Source organism: Balaenoptera musculus, chromosome 2 (assembly GCF_009873245.2).
Source record: "Balaenoptera musculus isolate JJ_BM4_2016_0621 chromosome 2, mBalMus1.pri.v3, whole genome shotgun sequence".
Lineage (NCBI taxonomy): Eukaryota > Metazoa > Chordata > Mammalia > Artiodactyla > Balaenopteridae > Balaenoptera > Balaenoptera musculus.
This window is the reverse complement of record NC_045786.1, coordinates 89,000,301-89,019,895: the sequence shown is the minus strand read 5'-3', so window position 1 is coordinate 89,019,895 and position 19,595 is coordinate 89,000,301. Positions and strand designations below refer to the sequence as shown.

At 40.1% G+C, this 19,595-nt stretch overlaps 2 protein-coding genes across 6 annotated transcripts in view; one reads left to right on the top strand and one right to left on the bottom strand.

Annotated features, from left to right (window-relative positions):
• Positions 1-924: 924 nt before the first annotated feature.
• MFAP1 (microfibril associated protein 1) lies at positions 925-13,264 on the bottom strand. The gene is made up of 9 exons (XM_036841680.1): positions 13,011-13,264; positions 9,281-9,500; positions 8,008-8,137; positions 7,308-7,495; positions 6,678-6,786; positions 6,415-6,575; positions 4,591-4,750; positions 1,748-1,837; positions 925-1,651 (listed from the first exon to the last, which is right to left on the bottom strand). Exons 1-9 carry the CDS (start codon positions 13,087-13,089, stop codon positions 1,469-1,471), a joined length of 1,320 nt encoding a protein of 439 aa, XP_036697575.1. The 5' UTR covers positions 13,090-13,264; the 3' UTR covers positions 925-1,468.
• An 81-nt stretch (positions 13,265-13,345) lies between these two features.
• Positions 13,346-19,595, top strand: part of WDR76 (WD repeat domain 76) — a 61,821-nt gene continuing 55,571 nt past the window's right edge. The window contains exons 1-4 of one of the 5 annotated variants that reach the window (XM_036841677.1): positions 13,373-13,463; positions 14,736-14,802; positions 14,879-14,979; positions 15,915-16,325. In XM_036841677.1, the coding sequence (XP_036697572.1) occupies positions 16,155-16,325 (171 nt within the window). In that variant the 5' untranslated portion in view covers positions 13,373-13,463; positions 14,736-14,802; positions 14,879-14,979; positions 15,915-16,154. Of the gene's footprint in view, positions 13,464-14,735; positions 14,803-14,878; positions 14,980-15,143; positions 15,291-15,914; positions 16,326-19,595 lie in introns of those variants that run through there. The other 4 variants (XM_036841678.1, XM_036841675.1, XM_036841676.1 and 1 more) reach the window with 4 other exon arrangements.

The window sequence follows — 19,595 nt, the reverse complement described above, 5'->3', positions numbered from 1 at the left end:
TCATATTAATTATTTGCACTCGTATTTTTATTCTAGGACATTTAAGGATTTATGAGTGATTCTTCTAGTGGGGCATTTAAAGATTGTGAAAAGACCTTGCCTGTCTCATTTTTTTAAAAAAGATATTTATTTATTTTTGGCTGAGTTGGGTCTTTGTTGCTGCGCGCGGGCTTTCTCTAGTTGTGGCAAGCAGGGGCTACTCTTGGTTGCAGTGCACAGGCTTCTCATTGCAGTGGCTTCTCTTGTGGAGCACGGGCTCTAGGCGCGTGGGCTTCAGTAGTTGCAGCATGTGGGCTCAGTAGCTGTGGCTCGTGGGCTCTAGAGCGCAGGCTCAGTAGTTGTGGTACACAGGCTTAGTTGCTCCGCAGCATGTGGGATCTTCCCAGACCAGGGCTCGAACCCGTGTCCCCTGCATTGGCAGGCGGATTCTTAACCACTGTGCCACCAAGGAAGTCCCCCCCTTCTCATTTTTTAATGCAATTTAGAGATAGTCTTCCCACTGGTTAAATGTCGTTCCTTATAACCCCTGGGACTCCTAATGCTCTGCCACATGCACAGTGGTCATGTGGTAAATATTAAATGGAAAAATTAAATTTAACTCTGCCAGTGACGTCTAGCATGTTGTCGCTACATTGCAACTCAGCACTGTGCCCTCGATATATGAGCTGGGCAAGGAGAAGATACTAGTATGCTACATGGATTCCTCATTTCATGTGTCCTGTTTTGTTCTATAATACAGCTACAGTTTAGACAGCAAGGACAACCACATACACATTTGCTCATGGAATAAATCTAGGTGCCACTTACAATACAGCCTGTCTAGCATCTGTGCTGGTTTCTGAGATCAAAGGGGATGATTAAAATGTGAAACATCATTTGCCTGCAATTCCCTGCTGTCTTTTATTTTAGTTAATAGGTAGATAATTGTCAGCCTGCACATTTTATTTCTGGTATGCTAAAAAACCTCTTGGTGTATGATTCTTTTATTTCTTGACACACACACACATAAATGGATCAAAAAGTAATGTTCATCTAGAAAAATTTACCCCAAAAATGCAAAACAGGTTTCAATGAGCTTAGATTTCCTGTACGGTAGAAGTAATGCATTGTCTGCTTACATGCCCATCCATTTTTCTAACCCAAGCTAAGGGTTGGAAAAAGAAACCTGGAATAGTCCCAAGTGAATATGGGAAGCCAGAGCAGTAATGAAGTTGAAGATTTCTCAGAAATAGTCCTAAGTGGGGAGCCTCTAATCCTACCTGGACAGTGCTTTTCTGCAGGTTTCTCAGCATGAGTCCAAACCTCACAAAGCACCTTCAAAGACTAGGTTTGCCCAGTGTCACAAGTATGGCAGTAGGCTCAGCAGGCTGGATACAGGGGCCATGTAAATAGTAGTAAAAACAAATCAAGGACCAGATGCTGAGATTTCCTCTTGTGTCCCACAGTTGGAAGAATAAGTAGTTGAACTCTAAGTAGTTTTCCGCTTCTTGGCAGATGGCCGCTCAAATACATCTCGTACACCAGCTGCCTTTTGTTTAAAGAACTTTGTGTTCTGGGCACTCTCTTGGCCCCATGCTGAGTCAAAGGAGGTGGTGTCTTGATCCACGAGGTGGGTGTATTTGGTACGACCAGAGCGTCCAAAGTTCTTGACCTGTTAGGATAGATGATGAGTTATACCACCAGATATATCATGTCACAGCCCTCAATACGTTACTTTTCTCCTTCATGTCATTAAGGTACCCCATACCTGCATGACTTTGGGAAGAATGGTTTTGTTGAAATGATCCTCCAGGGTAGGTGCGCTGAAATCTCTCTTGTATACTTCTTCATCCTCATCCTGTAGAAAAGAGTCTTATCAATCTTGTGGTTTTATTTCTCATATATTCAAACTACATTTTTTTTAGAGATCATTTTTTAAAACCATTTTACTTTTTTATTATTTTAATTAATTAATTTTTTTTGGCCGTGCTGTGCTGCATGTGGGATCTTAGTTCCCCGACCAGGGATCGAACCCGTGCCCCCTGAAGTGGAAGCGCACAGTCGTAACCACTGGACCACCAGGGAAGTCCCTCAAACTACAGATTTATTAAATTTTACAACAAGGGATAAAAAGAAAGCAGAGGGTATTGAACCTATTGAACCAAGAGCTTACATCTAGTTGAGGAGATGATAATCTTTTTTTCCTTTGTGTTGTCTTTTTCCTTCCTAAGTGTAGACATTTCCTGAAGGTTGGCTATATTCTTCTCTGCACTCAACATGTTCATTCACTCACATGATTTCAACTTCGTACAGGCCTCTCAAATCTCCAATCCTGATTCATCTACTGCCCAACACACATCTTAGCTTGGGTATTCTGGGATTTCAAACTCACATCTAAAGTGAAAACTGTATCCCTAACCTTTCTAAATCAGCCTCTTCCTGACTTAACTTCTGTTAATAGGACTAACATTCTCTCAATTACCTAGATTCTCATTACCTGGGTTATTATAGTTTTTCCCTGCAATCAATCTTACACATTTCATGGGATTAATGTTTCTAGAACACAACTCTCATTATACCTCTGTTCTGCTCAAAAACTTTCAATGGTTCTCTACTTTATTAAATAAGCACAGTTCCTCTGTGTACTAGTCAAGGCCAAATGCTATGTAGCCTTAATCTACTCCTTGCCTTTACAGATGATACTTTTTGCCTCCATTTCTTGTTCCTTTACATGGAATGTCTTCCTACCCCTGAATGTCAGGAAGTCTATACATCTTAACTTTTTTAAAATAAAGATTTATTTATTTATTTGGCTGCACTGGGTCTTAGTTGCAGCAGGTGGGATCTTCCTTGCAGCACGCAGGATCCTTAGTTGCGGCACGCAGGATCTTTTTTTTCTTTTAGTTGCAGCATGCGGGATCTAGTTCCCTGACCAGGGGTCAAACCTGAGCCCCCTGCATTGGGAGTGTGGAGCCTTAGCCACTGGACCACCAGGGAAGTTCCAGAAAGTCTATATATCTTAACTGTCACCTCCTTGATGTTACCCTTTTCAATCTTCTACCAAATGTAACACCTCTCTCTTTGGAAGTCCCTTAGTACTTTCACTGTTCCTTATGTTACAGTAGATATTTGCCTTAGCTCTATTATTAGATTGTAAGCCTTCTGAGGGCAAGGATTATATAACCTGTAGCTGTGCTAAACAGCAGTACCCTTCATACTATAGAGAATAGTTTCAAATCAACATATAAGTAAGACTATAATGTTATGATACAGATCATAAACATATGTGCTGAAAGAATTAAAATAGTACCATTTTGGTTAAGGAAAGTTTCATGGAAGAGCTGAGTCCTTTAACCAAACATACTTTCAGAGTAATCTTTTCCCTTCAGCTATAGAAAGGCCAATTTAAAGGTAGGACAATTAAACAGGTTTCATGAAACCAACTTTTCTCCTTGTTAGAGTCTGAGAGTCCCTCATTTAATCTCAGAAGCCATTTCAACTTCACTCTCCTTGTCCAAATGAGAAGAGTTGATATTTGAGTATGTGCACCAAAAGACTCTCACATAAACCTTTCCTTATGTATCACAGTCAGCAATGCACTGCTTCCTTAAGGAGCTTGATTATTAAAGCTGCTGAAATGCTTAAGCAATGATATTTTATGACTCTGAAGCAGTATTAAGAAGTAATTCATAATCTCCACTGACTCCTATCTTGAAAACTACATGGGCTGGAAAACTACATAATAAGCAAACATTTCCTGCTGAGCAGATAGACTGAAACTGATTTTGGAGGGAGAGGAGTAAGGAATCCTCCAGTGAAGTTTTAAAAATTTTCTACAGTGAAAGGCAGGAATTAGCTGCAGTAGGGATATTTAAGGTTTGCTATACAGCATTTGAAAAAGCTAGTCTAGTTTTTGATAAGAACTTCTTTAACATCAGGAAATAGTTTGACAAACCACGTGCTATTACAGTAATAAATATAACCAATTCTCCCGTTCCCTTTCCTGCTATCTCTCTATTAAGGAATTATCACGAGTGTTAACCCAAATAATTTGGAAGAAGTCCTTTTCACTTTATACAGGGTTAATGGACTGATATTTTGACTTTGGTTTTTATATGAAGAACAAAGATGATGGCATTACACATAATGGTTAGATAATTAACAATTTTTTTGGTTAGACTTAATTAGTCACTTTCTGTCAGCTCAGAATGAAGTAAATTAAACTTATGCCACCCAAACATGAGTTAATGTAAAGCTCTTTGCAGAGCCTGGTTTTCTCATAACTAAAAGTTCTCACTCAGCTATGGATAATGATATTTAAGTGATTTGGGGAACCCAGTCTAGTATCTATATAGATCACTCTCTATTTCAGTTCCTCAATTCTTCTATTACATCATTTCCTCCTTCCGAGAGCTGGGGCCAGAAGAGAACAGTTGCTGCTACATCTAAAATCCTGTTGCCAATGCTTTCCTCTATTTGGTTTTATATTCTTCAGAGGCAAAAAGCAAATGAGAAAGTTGACCGCTGGCAAGTGGAAGTAACATCCCAGGACCAGGGAAATGGGGAGTTATTCCTACTGCCCCATTTTCCCATTCTCTTTTCACTTCTTACCATGAAGAAGGCACCCCGGTGATAATACTTCTGTAAGAACTTATATTTGCCCTTAACAGCTTTGTTGGTAATGACTTTGCCATTTGCCCGAAGCTCAGCTCGCCTCTCTTCCTCAGTCAGGTTTCGCATGCGTTCAATTTCTGCTTTCTCCTTTTCAAGCCTGTCCAGAGAACAAAACTATTTATTAGTATCATTTTAGCTTCAGAAAGACCCAGTTATCTGAACATGACACAGTCCCACCTCCTTTCAACCATCATTCATCTTCATCAATTCTAGTTATTACCTGTTAGGAATCAAGATCGGGAGCTCAATAAATAAGAGGGTGACGGTAGTCTTCATTATGCTCGCATGCTCGCAAGACCAGGTTTTGCAAACTTCTGATAGTTGATTCTAGCCTTTTTGAGGTTTAGACATACTACCACTGCTTGATTTTATAACATTAGTAATTTCCCTTCCCTAAAAAGCCTTCTTAGTTTAAAAAAAAATCAGAATTTAAAATAACTCTGGGGACTTCCCTGGTGGTGCAGTGGTTAAGAATCTGCCTGCCAGTGCAGGGGACACGGGTTCGAGCCCTGGTCCGGGAAGATACCACATGCCGCGGAGCAGCTAAGCTCGTGTGCCACAACTACTGAGCCTGCGCTCTAGAGCCCGTGTGCACAACTACTGAAGCCCGGTGCCTAGAGCCCGTGCTCTGCAACAAGAGAAGCCACCGCAATGAGAAGCCCATGCACCGCAACAAAGAGTAGCCCCCGCTCGCCACAAGTAGAGAAAGCCCACGCGCAGCAACAAAAACCCAACACAGCCAAAAATAAATAAATAAATAAATAAATTTATATATTAAAAAAACAAATAACTCTATAAGAGTTTACTGGTATTTCTTTAGTAATGTGCTTATATGTCACAAACCAAGGATCACCCTCATTAATTAAACTGCGTGACTTTAACCTTTTTTTGGGGGTGGAGAGTCATAGATCCCTTTTCTTCAAAAAATGCAAATAAACACATAATTTTTCATACAATGTTAAAGGGTACATGGACTCCTCAAAGCCCAGGATAAAAACCTTAGAAACTGCAGGCTGAGGACAGAGTCTTCTATTGAGGGATTACAATCTGGGATTACCCTCTCTCATTCCTAGTAATTTTTAGGAATGGGTGATGCAGCTCAGAAATGATTCTGCTCTAACACAGTGACTGTGGTAGATTATTTAAATGCCACAAATTCTTCCCCTCACAGTATGCATGTCCCTTTGCAGAAATGACATGTGAGCTTCAAAAGACCTTGCCAGCTTCCACCTTTGCCCTCTTAGAATGCTGCCCTGAGACCATTATGTAAGGAAACTAGTCTAGCCTACTGAAGAAGAAGTGAGGCACCGTAACTGACAGCGCCAACTACCAGACACATGAGTGAAGCCCAGTCAATCTTCCAGCTGGACGCAACTGAACCCAGGTGAAATCAGCAGAGGAACTGCATAGCCAACCTCCAAAATTGTGAGAAATAATTGTTTCAAGTCACTTACTTTTGGGTTGGGTTGTTATGCAACAACAGATAACTGATTACAGTGAGTAACTTGTGTGTGTCTACTAGGAAACTACTAAAGGGAGTATCAGCTGGCACTCTATCGTGGAGAAACATGGACAAAATGTGTTTCTTTTCCCTGATTTTATTGTAAAAGCCACATTCCAATGTATGGGGAACCCACCCAGTTGCAGGAACCCTAAAGGAAGCTAGAATGGAACTCACAGTAGGTGTGGAGCCTCAGAGCTACCCTACTAGCAACCTGTCCCACCAGTGGTATTAAACTCTAGGCCCATCCTATTACTCACGCTTCTCGATCTTCTCTGTCCCTCTTGATTCTCTTCAGCTCCCGAACTTTCCACGCCTCATATTCCTCCTCATCATTTTCATCGTCAGTATTGAGTGCATCCAGTGCAGCCAGGGACCGCTTGTTCTCCTCCAGCTCTTTCTTGGTCTCCTCTTCTACAATCTGGATAGGGAGAACAGTTCAAATGTTAGACTTCCTTACTCTCCTCAGACAGACCTAAACACACAACTCCCTGCACTCAATCCTCACAGCTACCCCCAGTACCTTGAGTGTGTACTTGCGCCTCTCCTCAGCCATGCGTTTGGCCTCCTGCTCCAGCTCCTTCTGTTTCAATGCTTCAGCCTCACGTTCCTGAACTGTTACCCGGTCCTTCCTACAGCACAGAGGTCCTGTTAATTACCCAAAGCCCTTAGAGTGGAGGTCTTTGTTCCCCTAAATTAAGTCCCATCCAAACCAGACAAAGCCCAACAATCTCTGGCTCTATTATTTGCAAAGAGCCAAAAATGGGAGTCATTCCCGGTTTTCAGAGCATCAAAATTCCATTCATCTTTGAGAACTGCCTAATAGCAAGAAACTTGCTGGACTGTAGGATTTCTAGCCATTAGGAAAGGAATAGGAATTTGCTCTTCAAGCTTGGTTTTGTGTTTAAAAGAATATAAGACCTTGGAAGGTATGTTTCCTTTAAGTGGAAAAGGAGATGTGAAAACAAACTCAGTCTCCCTGCTAACAAGATATTCCTCAGCAAATACCCTGCCGAGTTGGGACACTGGGCAGAAGACTTTTATTTGGTGCTTACATTTCAGAAGAGCGTGAGAGAGAAAAGAGGCTTCCATCTTCAGACCTGGAAAGCAGTAATTATTTCCAGGATTCAGGCCTGGTTTGTGAGATACTTACTTCCGAATGAAAACTGGCTTAAGGCGAGGCTCCATCTCATCTTCACTGTCTGTGTACTCTTCATACTCAGACTCTGATTCTGACTCCTCCCCAGAACGTCCCTCATCTTCCACCTCCATGACTTCCAACTCTTCATTTTTTCTCTCCTGCGCTCGTTGACGCATCATGCCACGGCGCCGTTCTATTTCCTGTCAAGTTGCATGTCCAAGCCAGTCAGCTAATTGGCCTGTGCTCTGAGATGTCTTTTTATTTTAACCTCATCAAGCTCAACAAATTCTGATATGAGTAAATGCAACTTAGTACCATTCTATTTCTTTTTAACATCTTTATTACAGTATAATTGCTTTACAATGGTGTGTTAGTTTCTGCTTTATAACAAAGTGAATCAGTTACACATATACATATGTCCCCATATCTCCTCCCTCTTGCATCTCCCTCCCTCCCACCCTCCCTATCCCACCCCTCTAGGTGGTCAGAAAGCACCGAGCTGATCTCCCTGTGCTATGCGGCTGCTTCCCACTAGCTGTCTATTTTATGTTTAGTACCATTCTATTTCAATCCTATCCCCAATAAGCAGGGAACACTGGATCAGACTTCTGCCAAAAGCAGATATCTTGTGCCTTTAAGGCCTCATCAAAGGAGCACAAGCTCTAACTTCTTCTTGTACCCAGAAAGAACTTCCCACTTTCTGAAATTATACCTCATCATCAATCTCTTCCTCTTCTTCTTCACTGCTATCTTCTCGTTCCATGCGCCAAGCATCTCCTTCCACTTCAGAGTCACTTTCTCCAACCACTTCAGGTTCCACTATTTTCCGATGTCGAGCCAATCTGAAAGACAGTGTCCAAGTGTAACACCAACCTCACAAAAACGAAGGGGCATCAACCACATTTCCTTAGTCACAGAGCACCTGGACATTATGTTTGCTTTTATTAGCATTGAAGTCTTGAGATGAGGAAACCGAGGGGCAGATTAAAGAAACTAACTCAAAGTGTTAGAACAAATAGTCAAGTTGGACCCAAAACATTACATGTATGCTGAGGCACCCTGGGGCACTGCAACAAACATAGATGGGTGCACTGGGATATATTTTAAAGCTCAAGGTAGTTCACAATTTCAACAGTATATCACACTATGTTTCCTTTCAATGATATATCTTAGTAAAACTGGGTTTTTGGGCTGCTGTGATAAAAAGCAAGTACTGCATGAAAGTCAATATGCAACAGGAAATGAGTGACAGTGCCAATGTGACTCTAAGGTTTGAGAAGTTGTCAGTGCCCAACAGACACGCAAACCCCAGTAGTAAGTAACTGTGGTTATGTAAAAATGAAATAAAAATGTTTTTTCTTTTATACATATTATATTTTTCAAGTGGCTAAGTTGCTATGACATAAATATTAAATCATTTGGATCTAACTATTTAATAAAATAAACAGAATTGTTTGGGCCCAGGGCTCTGTGAAAAAACTCCTGAGACAATATGAACTGTGAAAGTTTGGGGCCTCTGGCCTCCTCTGTAAGGTAATGTCTCAGTCAATACACAATACACAAAATCCCTCATTGGGAGGCTCCCTTTCTGACATCAGTCCTTTTTTCCTACTTCATCAGTGTCATTTCTCCTCATTGGCCTTTAGAATAAATGCATAGATAAAATCAAATTTCTCAAATTTTATAAAACATCTTTGTGCTAAAAAGACTCCTCAACAAACCAACCAACGGTCTGTGTTTTCCATCGCCTTAATGAGTTATTATCCTAACCCCACTGTGCCTGTTTGCTCACTTGTAAAAATGGGGATAACAGTACCTACCTCATAAGGTTATTATGTGGATTATAAGAATTAGTAAATGTAATATACCTGGAACAGTGCCTGGCACGTAGTAAGTACTATTCAAGTATTAGCTATTACTGCTGTTGTTCCTATTAATTAACCTGTAGGGGTTCAGGTCCAGGGAAACATAACCCTAGTCATTACCTCTCCTCCACATCTTCACTAATACGGTTCTGCAAACGCCGTAGCCGAGGGTCGCTAGATGAATCCTCCTCCTGTTCCTCAGGCTCTGCTTCTTGTTCTTTGGCTTTCTTAATGAACTGAAATTCTTCATCCTCCTCATCTGAGGACTCCATAGGGGCATAGTCTGGCCTCTTTCCCGACACATAACGTTTTACCTTCACTTTTTCCATCGAAATCTCACCTGGGTGAGAAAGATAACTTATGTTTCAGTAGCCTCTTTCCCAATGTCCTTCAACCCTTGGCCTTTCCAGGTAGAGCCCTGTATTCCTGGCAAACCAGAGTCCAAGCAGGAGAAGAAGAGAGCCATTACCCAACCATCTACTCATCTAATGCTGTTTTCCTGCAAAGGCCAAGTCATGCGAAGGCCTTCTTGTGAACACCAACACTAATGATAATGAGGCTTAGCTTGGGTACAATGAAGTGGAGGAAGGTGGGCAGTGAAACAATAGAAGAAGTCCCCCCAAATAGGGAGACTACCTCCAACACAAATTCATGCTATTCCACCTCAACTATGTGCTTAAGCGAATTATTTGTAATAGTGCCCAGCACACAGTAAGGATGACTTAAGTGGGAATATAAACTTAAAATACTGCTCATTCTTTTAGTTCGAGACTTTTCCGTGGCAGCCTTTATAAATTACCATATAACGCAATCTTATAATCTTTATTTCTACCTTCTTTTCTTTTAGCTTATGTGCTATCAAACCTGCAAGAGTAGATTACCTGTGTTTTACAAATACCAACAATTCCAGTGAACAGAAAATCAGTGAAAACTAACCAACAAATTTTACAAGATGAATAACCAAACTGTACAATTCAAGGGAAAATTTTAGGTGGATTTCACTTATGAACATATACAAAAATACTAAATAACGTAATAGCAAATGTATTCAGGCAGTGTAAAAACTAACCAAAAAACCCCTCTAAGCTATAGTGACATAACAGGATTTAGCCCAGGACTACAAGCATGGCTTAACCTTAGAAAATTAACAGGGGAAAAAGTAATACACTATTTAAAGTTTATATATTTATGGGACTTCCCTGGTGGTCCAGTGGTAAAGAATCCACCTTCCAATGCAGGGGACGCGAGTTCGATCCCTGATTGGGGAACTAAGATCCCACACGCCGCAGGGCAACTAAGCCAGCGCGCCACAACTACTGAGCTCGCGTGCCTCAACGAGAGAGCCCACGTGTCGCAACTAAGACCCGACGCAGCCAAAAAAATAAAAAAAAAAAAAAAAAAAAAAAATAAAAAAAGAATGAGAAATCACAAAATAAAAATTAAAAAAATAAAGTTTATATATTTAAAGTCACATAATCTAACAATAGATACAGCAAACATTATATTTAATGATAAAACATTAGAAGCATTCCTTTAAAAAACAGTGGGCATCATTAGGTTGTCCCTATCATATCTTCTGACCAACATTATATATATTATGGTTTTAATTAGCGCAATAAGAAAAGAAAAAGAGATAAAAGGTAAGAATTGAAAAGGAAGAAACTGCCACAATTTACAGACTACATGATTACTTACGTAGAAAATACAAGATAACCAACAGATAAGTTAAAAAAAATTCAAGAAGAATGCTGGATAAACGTTAGATAAAAATAAATGTGCCTGTACATCGGCTACCTATAATTAGATAATACAGTTTAAAAATACTATTTACAATAGCAACTAATCTGTAACATACTAAGGAATAAATCAACAAATGACATAGGCCTTTAGGAGGAAAAATATATAATTGTATTTAAAGATATAAAAGATCAAAATAAACGGAGAAATATATCATGTTCAAGGACGAGAAGTTGGCAACTGTGCCCGAGTTGATCGATAAATGTGTGATCTATAATTTTAATGCAATTTCATTAAAAGCTGTTTCCAGGCTGATTTTAAAATCATATGGAAGAACAGGAGGTCAAAAAGAGCCAAGACAATTCTGAAGAACAAGGTGAGGTAAAAGACTTTAACAGATACCTCAGCAAAGAAGATATAAAGATGGCAAATAAGCATGTGAAAAGATGCTCCACACTATATGTCTTCAGGGAAATGCAAATTAAAAAAACAATGAGATACCACAACACACATATTAGGCTGTCCAAAATCCAGAGTTCTGACAATACCAAATGCTGGTGAGAATGTGGAGCAACAGGAACTCTAATTCACTGCTGGTGGGAATGCAAAATGGCACAACCACTTTGGAAGATAGTTTGGTGGTTTCTTACAAAACTAAGCATACTCTTACCATATGATTCAGCAATTGTACTCCTTGGTATTTACCCAAAGGAGTTGAAAACTTATGTCCACACAAAAACCTGCACACGTATATTTACTGCAGCTTTGTTCATAACTGCCAAAACTTGTAAGCAACCAAGATGTCCTTTACCAGGTGAATGGGTAAATAGACCGTGGTACATCCAGATGATGGAATATTACTGAGCAATTAAAAAAAAAAGAGCTATCAAGCCATGAAAAGATACGAAGGAACCTTAAATGCATAGTAAAAATACTGTGTGATACCATAATGATGAATAAATGTCCCTATACATTTGTCCAAATCTACAGAATGTACAACACCAGAGTGAAACTTAATGTAAACTACCGACTTTGGGTGATAATGATGTGTCAATGTAGGTTCACCCTACCCTAGAGAAATTCTTACACAAGTGCACGAAAGAGACATGTTTAAGCACTGTTTGTAACAGGAGAAAAAGTAACAAAACAACACTGTCCCTCAGCAGGGAGCAAACTGTGGTTTAATTATATAATGGAACTCATAAGCAGTTAAAATGAATGAATAAGATCTTCATGTATTCAAAGAATACTTCTCAAAAAACATGTTGAGTCTAAAAAAAAAAAAAGGCAGGTTGCACAAGGATAGGCACCGTATATTTAAAAAAAAAAAAGAATTGACAATATTTTTCAAATACTTTACTGAAAAAACTCTAACTTTCAGTCTGACTTCCCAAACAGGTACAGTTTTCCTTCATCCATCTGCACCCATCCTTTAAAGATCAAGTTAAATACCCCAATCTGAAGAAATTATTCCTTCTCTGCCCTCCCTAAGCACTTCGTTTATATCACCTATGTGACAAGTATTATAGGTGCGAAAGACCGTACACCTGCTTAGAATGTGCCTCTTTTTGCATATCTCACATCTAGTAGACTATGAGTTCCTAACACCACTGTCTTACACCATTTTGTATTCAATTTAACAAATACAGGCACTGCGTTGGTTGAAGGGATAAAAAGTTTAATAAGACAGAGTTCCTGCCTCAAGGAGGTTATGAGCTTATGATGTAGTAGAGAAAGATGGACATGTAATTAACAACGTAAGTTATAAAAGCATCATAAACTGACTATGGATAACAGGAGAGATTGTATCCCACACAACGCCTTGCAAACAGCAGGCATTCACTATATTTATTAGTCTAACTTATTGGTGGAGGCCAAGGCAACAGGGTGCTTGCTGTAGGAGAGAGCACACAGGCTCTAGTAACAGGATGAGACGGAAGTAGCTTTTTTTTCCCCTAAGCAACGCGATTGGATGCCCGTTTGACGGGGAAAGTCAAAAAATAGGGGGCAAGTTCGCAAGGGTCGCTGGGGTTGAGGTGGTGGGCCCGGGATAGGTTTGGAATATGCTGGGGAAAGAGGTAAGATCCGAGTGGAAAGCCGCTCAGCACAGTACCTTTCTCATTGCGAACCGGGACGGCCCCAGCCGTAGACTGAATGGGCGGTTGTTTCATGAGTGAGCTTGGGACCGACATGTTGACGGCAGCGGCAGCGACTCCCAAAACTTGACTGATTCCAAACTGAACAGAACAAAACAACGTCAACTAACAGAAAAAAACCTCTTCCCCGAAGGCCACTGTACACTGCTGCGCCACCGATAGAAACACCTCTTACGGCTGACCTAGAAAAACCGGAAATACGCGACCAGAGGATTGTGGGATTGTGGAGGACGTCTGGGCGTCTACGGCTAGAACGTCGAGTCTGTTACTGCGCATGTTCATAGGCCGCCCTGGCCTCCTCAGTCTCGCAGTATTTGGATGCCCTTTCTGGCGGGAAGTTGCTTCCGCTGGGCTTTGCCGTTGAGACCCTGCGGCGAGGAAAGGCTGAATGAGAGGTTTCGCTCGTTAGGGTTGGTTTGAAGCCGAGGAAAATCGGGTAGTGAGGGATAAGAAACTGAGGAGATAGTGAAGGGCGGTTTGTCCAGATTGTTGAAAGCTCAGAATTAGAGTTTAATCGGAATAGAAATCTTGTTAGTAGCACCTGATTAGCTCAGTTGATGAGGCTGAGCGGGTTGTGGTGAAGTATTTTTTGGTCACGTGAGGGCAAGTGGTGGTAATTTAGGCCAGTGCGGTAATTTAGGCCAGTGGCAAGGAAAACCACCCCCCCCCCCCCAGCGGCTTAGAACAGTGCTTGAAATCCGAACACTCTTAGGCTTTCCAGTTCTTTCCGTTTTTGGAGACTGCCTATTAAAACCTATTCCTGGCTAGAATGTTTGTATATAAAAGTCCATAAGTAATTATTAAGCACCGCGCTTATCTTTCTCTAAGGAGTATGGAATATTATTGAAAGGCTTGTTTCCTCCAGGAACTTGAATTTCATTTAGTAAGTCTTCAAGGGCTTATAGAAGAGTAACTGAAATAATCCCAATTTACTAGTTGGGTTGTGTAAAAAACATAGGCTAATTGGTAGTCAGAACACAGTCACTGTAGAAAGGATTTTATAACTGCTGTGGTGGGGAGAGAAGGGACAGCCTGAGCAAAGTCTTGAAGTCCAGAAATAGCATGGTGTATATCAGACACTATGGAAAGTTTGATTTTATCAGTAATTTTTGAGTCGAGGAGTGTGCAAGTTCCTGAAGGGCTTTAAAGGTGCTGTTAATAGGATTAGTTCTCAAATTATTTCACCTGTATCCTAAAATTGGGCCTCAGCTGGGAGAAGAAGTAAAATTGGGCAAGTCTCGATCAAGGAACAGTGGATAACTCAAGTAACCAACCAAGGGAGCAGTTTTGAGCTATAAAGAAAAGGACTGTAAAAGAGTAGATAGAAATTTGTTATAAATTCATCAGCTCCAAAACTATGCTATCCAGAAGGAGTAAATCTGATGGGAAGGCAGTTGTTTCTGCTCGCAGCAACCCAGAAAATAGGAAAAAAAAAAAAAAAAAAGGTTTAATATAGCAGTGACTATAAGAAATATAGTGCCCTGAAATCTTATTTATGGTGCTTTGTGATACAAAAGTTACTTAAAACTTTCCCCCAGTCTTTGGGCTTTGTAAGGTCATCACTAAATCTTAGTTAACTGGTGGGTGAAATTTAAACCAACTTAGTTAACTGGTGGGTGAAGTTTAAACCAGCTTAAGTTATCAGCTCTTGAAAAAAAAAATCAAAATGCTTCTCTTCCTAGGAAGAAAATACGGTGGCCATTGGGCATAAATTTCTGGTGGTGGGATTACAAGGAACTAGGGGCTGAGGTAAAGGCTGCATATATATTGATTTCATTTCCTCTCTATTTCATATGGCATTTAAGTGCTCCTGAATCTTTTCCAGGCTCACGTTGCTAGGCAAGGTGGTTTTTCCTTAGGAGAGGCGCAGGTGTTTTTCAAAGTGAGATCCTGGCATCAGCAGCATCAAAATCACCGGGATCCAAGGTAAAAATGTCGATTCGGTCCCTTCGCTTCCCTGAGGAATTTGAGTTTGCGGTGAGGCTGGCAACCTTGCCTCTTTAAGAGACTAATGTAACGCCCCGTGCACCCTCCCCCTCCCACCGGCTGGGATCGGAGCCCTCCTGCGCCGCCCTGCCCTCCCCCCGCCCCGGACCCTTCCCCGCCCCTCCCACCTCCACCCATCCCCGCCTCCCGCCGCAATCTTGGCGGGAAGACGCCAGCTGCTAAGCGGAGGGAGGATGTCTGGGTCGCGCGCGGAGGCCGAGGAGAAGGTGGGCTCCAGACAGCGACTCCAGGTGAATGGGAGAAAAGGCTTGTCCCTTTCGGGTGTGTTCCTGCCTCAGTCTTCGTGAGGGGTGTGCCGGGCATAGGCCGAGGAGGATGGGAGGACTTGCCACCCGGCACCTCCTGACTCCAAAACTTTCCTGCTCCTTGGGGCATCTCTCAGTTTAACGGGTTTTTTGGGGTGTTGCTTTAAAAGATAAGCGGGGATGCCTATCCTGGTTTTCCTCTGGAAAGTAGACCTTCAGCATTGAGGAAGGTGCTTATCAATAACCCCAAAAATAGTGTCAGGCTGGGATCCGGAAGCCTGCATTTGCTTTTGCAGTCGTTATGGTCAGTTTCCCATTCTTGAAACAGTTCCAGTTACTCAGTCTCCTCAGTTACAAATTGTCGTCATTTTTATTATTGGTCTGGCAGACTCATATGGGTAAGAAATGTGTCCAGTATAATAAATAATTCTATTTAGGTTAATGAATTAGGTATCTAGATTTTGGAGGGAAAAAGGTTTCCTTACAGGCTATCAGTTTGGCTTTATGTTGTCATGAAATAGGAATTAGATTTATTTACGCAGATCTGTAAGAAAAGGCTTAAAACCTGGAATTTTAATACTCTCTGTTTTCCTTTATTGACCTGAATAGGTGAATGAATATAAGGAAAACCAAAACATCGCTTGTGTGTCTCTGAGACCGGTACAGACTACAGTTTTAGGAAAAACAGCTAAGGTGTATCTTGTTCCCTTTTCGCTCAGTAACTACAAGCCAGATCAACTTAAGCGCCCCAAATCCCTATTAGATAAGAATTCTAACAATGAAGTGGCATGTAAGAAATGTAAGAAGGCTGAAATAAAGAAAACTTGCAGAAGGATTTTAACCCCAAAGATGGAAGCCACATCTTCCAAGGCAGAATCCACTCTGCAAAAATCATCCTTAGATGTTCATGCTGAAAGTAACAAGCGGCAATACAAGAGCACTTCAGATACAGTGATTCTCAGTGCTGATACAGAAAGCAGCCAGGATGGAGACAGTGATGAAGGTACCACACCAGGCATGGTAAGAATTTAATTACTAGCTTATTCAAATTTTTCATATTTAAAAATATGTTTTTAAGTTCTGATAAGCTAAGGTTATCAAGGGTCTCTTTAGCTCAAACTATTTTATCATCTAATTTATGTTTAACTGAAATTTTATTCTTTAAATGTATAACAGATAACTTCTTTGGGTTAATTTTACTCTTGGTTTCGATTTGTGAAGGAGGGGATTGACTTAATCTTCACTCTGCTTCCCTTTTTCTTCCTCTCAGCTTATTGCATTTATTTTTGAGCTTACTTCTACTTTATGGTGTCATGCTCACCTTTACATATTTATGCACAGTATACCAGAAGAAGTTGAGTTGTGGGACATACAGCATTTGAATGACTCGATGTCAGGGTAGGAAAATCACCATTAATTGATTGCATTCATGTGCTGAATATTTCCTTTAATTATGTAAAGGAGACAAATGATGGAGTAGAGAAGGTACGTGAGAAACACTTACTAATTCTATTTAAAATAATAGTTCCATCAGTTTAAGGAATTAAGCATCTAATTCTTTTGGCTTCTGTTGCCTACCGGGAGTGTTGTACTTCATTTAAAGTGACAAATTTTATGCAAGACAAGATAAAACCCTACCACATGATGAAAAGTTGATGGAACTAGAACAGAAAATGATGGTAGGGAAAGGGAGATGGGATAATTGAGGCGGTGTTGTAATGAACTAGGACCTGTGGTGGGACAGGGTGGGCTAAGTCATAAATGCGTTGGACTGGGGGTTGGAAGCCTGGGTTTTAGGCACGGCCGCTTCTAAGAAACCTTGTACCTTTAAGCAGATCACTTCTACGGTGAGGGAATTGGATAAGATTGGTGGTTCTCAAACTTTAGCCTATATCAGAATTACCTGGGAGGCTTGTTAAAACTCCTTTGCAGGGTTCCACCACCAGTTTCTGATTCAGAAGTTTTGAAGTGGGTATAGAATTTGCATGTCTAAAATGGCTTCCTAGAGACAACGGTCCAGGACTGCACTTTGAGAACCAGTGGATTTGATTATCTCTTTGGCCTCTTAGACTGTAAGATTCTGAGTATATGAGGCTAATATAAAACAGATTTTATTTTGATGTAAGGTAAACAGGGTCAGAAATTAGAACATGAGGTAGGACTGGAGATAGTCAGAGTCATAAATGCTCAGCATATATTTTCTTAGGACAAGCTGAAAGAGCTCACATCTTTTATAGAACATTTCATTCTTTTGTTCTCTTCCCTTTCGTTAATTATCTTTTTGGGATAAATTGGTTAAGGCTTTGTGGTACCATGCTTTAGGAAAAGTATTTAGTTTATAAGCTTATTTGTTCTCAGATGAAGGATGGCTTCTGTCACATCAGAGACAAGTGCCTGTAAGTCTAGAATTTTATTCTCCTTTTCTGGGAAGTTTGCTAAATTTCATCTCTCAGTCCTTCTATTAAATATTTTAATGTCATGAAACATTTCTTAACAGTTGTTTTAAAAAAAATTTGAGAAAATTTTACGCTTACAGAAGAGCTGCAAATATAGTAAAGAGAATTCTCCTATATCTTTCACCCGTCTTCATTTTTTGTTAATATCATACATAGCATAGAATGTTTATCGAACTAAGGAATTAACCTTGGTACAGTGCTGTTAACTAACGTACAGAATTTATTAGGATTTCACCAGTTTTCCCACTAATATCCTTTTTCCTCTTCCAGTATTTAGTCCAGGATCATACAGTGGATTTAGTTGTCATGTCTCTGTAGATCTGGAAACAGTTTCTCAATCTTTCATGACCTTGACACTTTTGAATAGTGCTGGGCAGTTATTTTGTATAATTTCCCTCAATTTGGGTTTATCTGCTGTTTTCTCATGATTAGAGTAAGATTTTGCGTTTTGGGGAAGCATACCACAGAAATGAAAGTGCCCTCCTCAGTGCATCATATCAGGGTGTACATGATGTTGGTATTTTACTGGTGATGTTGACCTTGATCATTTAGCTAAGGTGGTGTCTGCCAGGATTCTCTAATGTAAACGTAACTATTTTTCCCTTTGTAATTACTAAATACTTTGAGGAAGATACTTTGAGACTATGTGAATATCTGGTTCCTGTCATCAAGCATATATTTATTTTTTTATTAAGATAGAATTCACATAACATAAAATTTACTAAATTGTGTAATTCAGTGTTTTTTAGTATACATACATAAGGCTGTGCAGCCATCACCACTATCCAATTTCAGAAATTTTCATCACTCCAAAAAGAAACCACATACCTGTTAGCAGTGACTACAAACCCTATTCCTCCCTCCCTCAGCCCTGGAAACCACTAATCTGCTTTCTGTCTATAGATTTGCCTATTCTGGACATTTCATATGAATGGAATTATACAATATATGGCTTTTTTGGTCTGGCTTCACTTAGCATGTTTTCATCATTCATTCATGTAGCATGTATTGGTACTTCATTCCTTTTTATGGCTGAATAATATTCCATTGTATGGATATACCACATTTTGTTTATGCATTCATCAGTTGATGGACATTTGGGTTGCTTTCACTTTTTTGCTCTTAAGAATAATGCTGCCATGAGCATTTACTTGTGAGATTTTGTGTGATGTTTTCCATTCTCTTGGTATATACCTTGGAGTGAAATTGCTGGGTCAAATGGTAACTGTGTTTAACTTTTTGAGGAATTGTCAAATTGTTTGCCAAAGTGACTGCACCATTTTTACATAACCACTTTGAAAAATCCAATTTCTCTATACCCTCAACAATACTTGTTATTGTCTTTTTTAAAAATTAAAATTTTTTAATTGAGGTAAAATACACAATATATAATTTACCATCTTTACCATTTTTAAGTGTACAGTTCAGTAGTGTTATGTACATTTACATAGATGTAAAACGAATGTCCAGAACTCTTTTCATCTTGCAGAACTGAAGCTCTATACCCATTAAATAACTCCCCATTCCCCTACCTCCTTTCAGCCCATGAAAACTACCATTCTACTTTCTGTCTCTGTGGATTTGATTGTTATAAGTACCTCATATAAGTGGAATCATATAGTATTTGTCTTTTTGTGACTTATTTCACTTAACATAATGTCCTTAACTGTTTTGATTATAGCCATACTAGTGGATGCAAAGTGGTATCTCATTGTGGTTTTTAAAATTAATTAATTAATTAATTTATTTATTTTTGGCCGTGTTGGGTCTTTGTTGCTGCACGCGGGCTTTCTCTAGTTGCGGCGAGTGGGGTCTACTCTTCCTTGTGGTGCGT

Coding starts and splice junctions, on each gene's coding strand:
- MFAP1 (XM_036841680.1), bottom strand. CDS start 13,089: ATGTCGGTCCCAAGCTCACTCATGAAACAACCGCCCATTCAGTCTACG. Junction 6,576..6,677: donor GGCGCAAGTACACACTCAAG/GTACTGGGGGTA, acceptor CTCCCTATCCAG/ATTGTAGAAGAGGAGACCAA. Junction 4,751..6,414: donor GACAGAGAAGATCGAGAAGC/GTGAGTAATAGG, acceptor TTCTCTGGACAG/GCTTGAAAAGGAGAAAGCAG.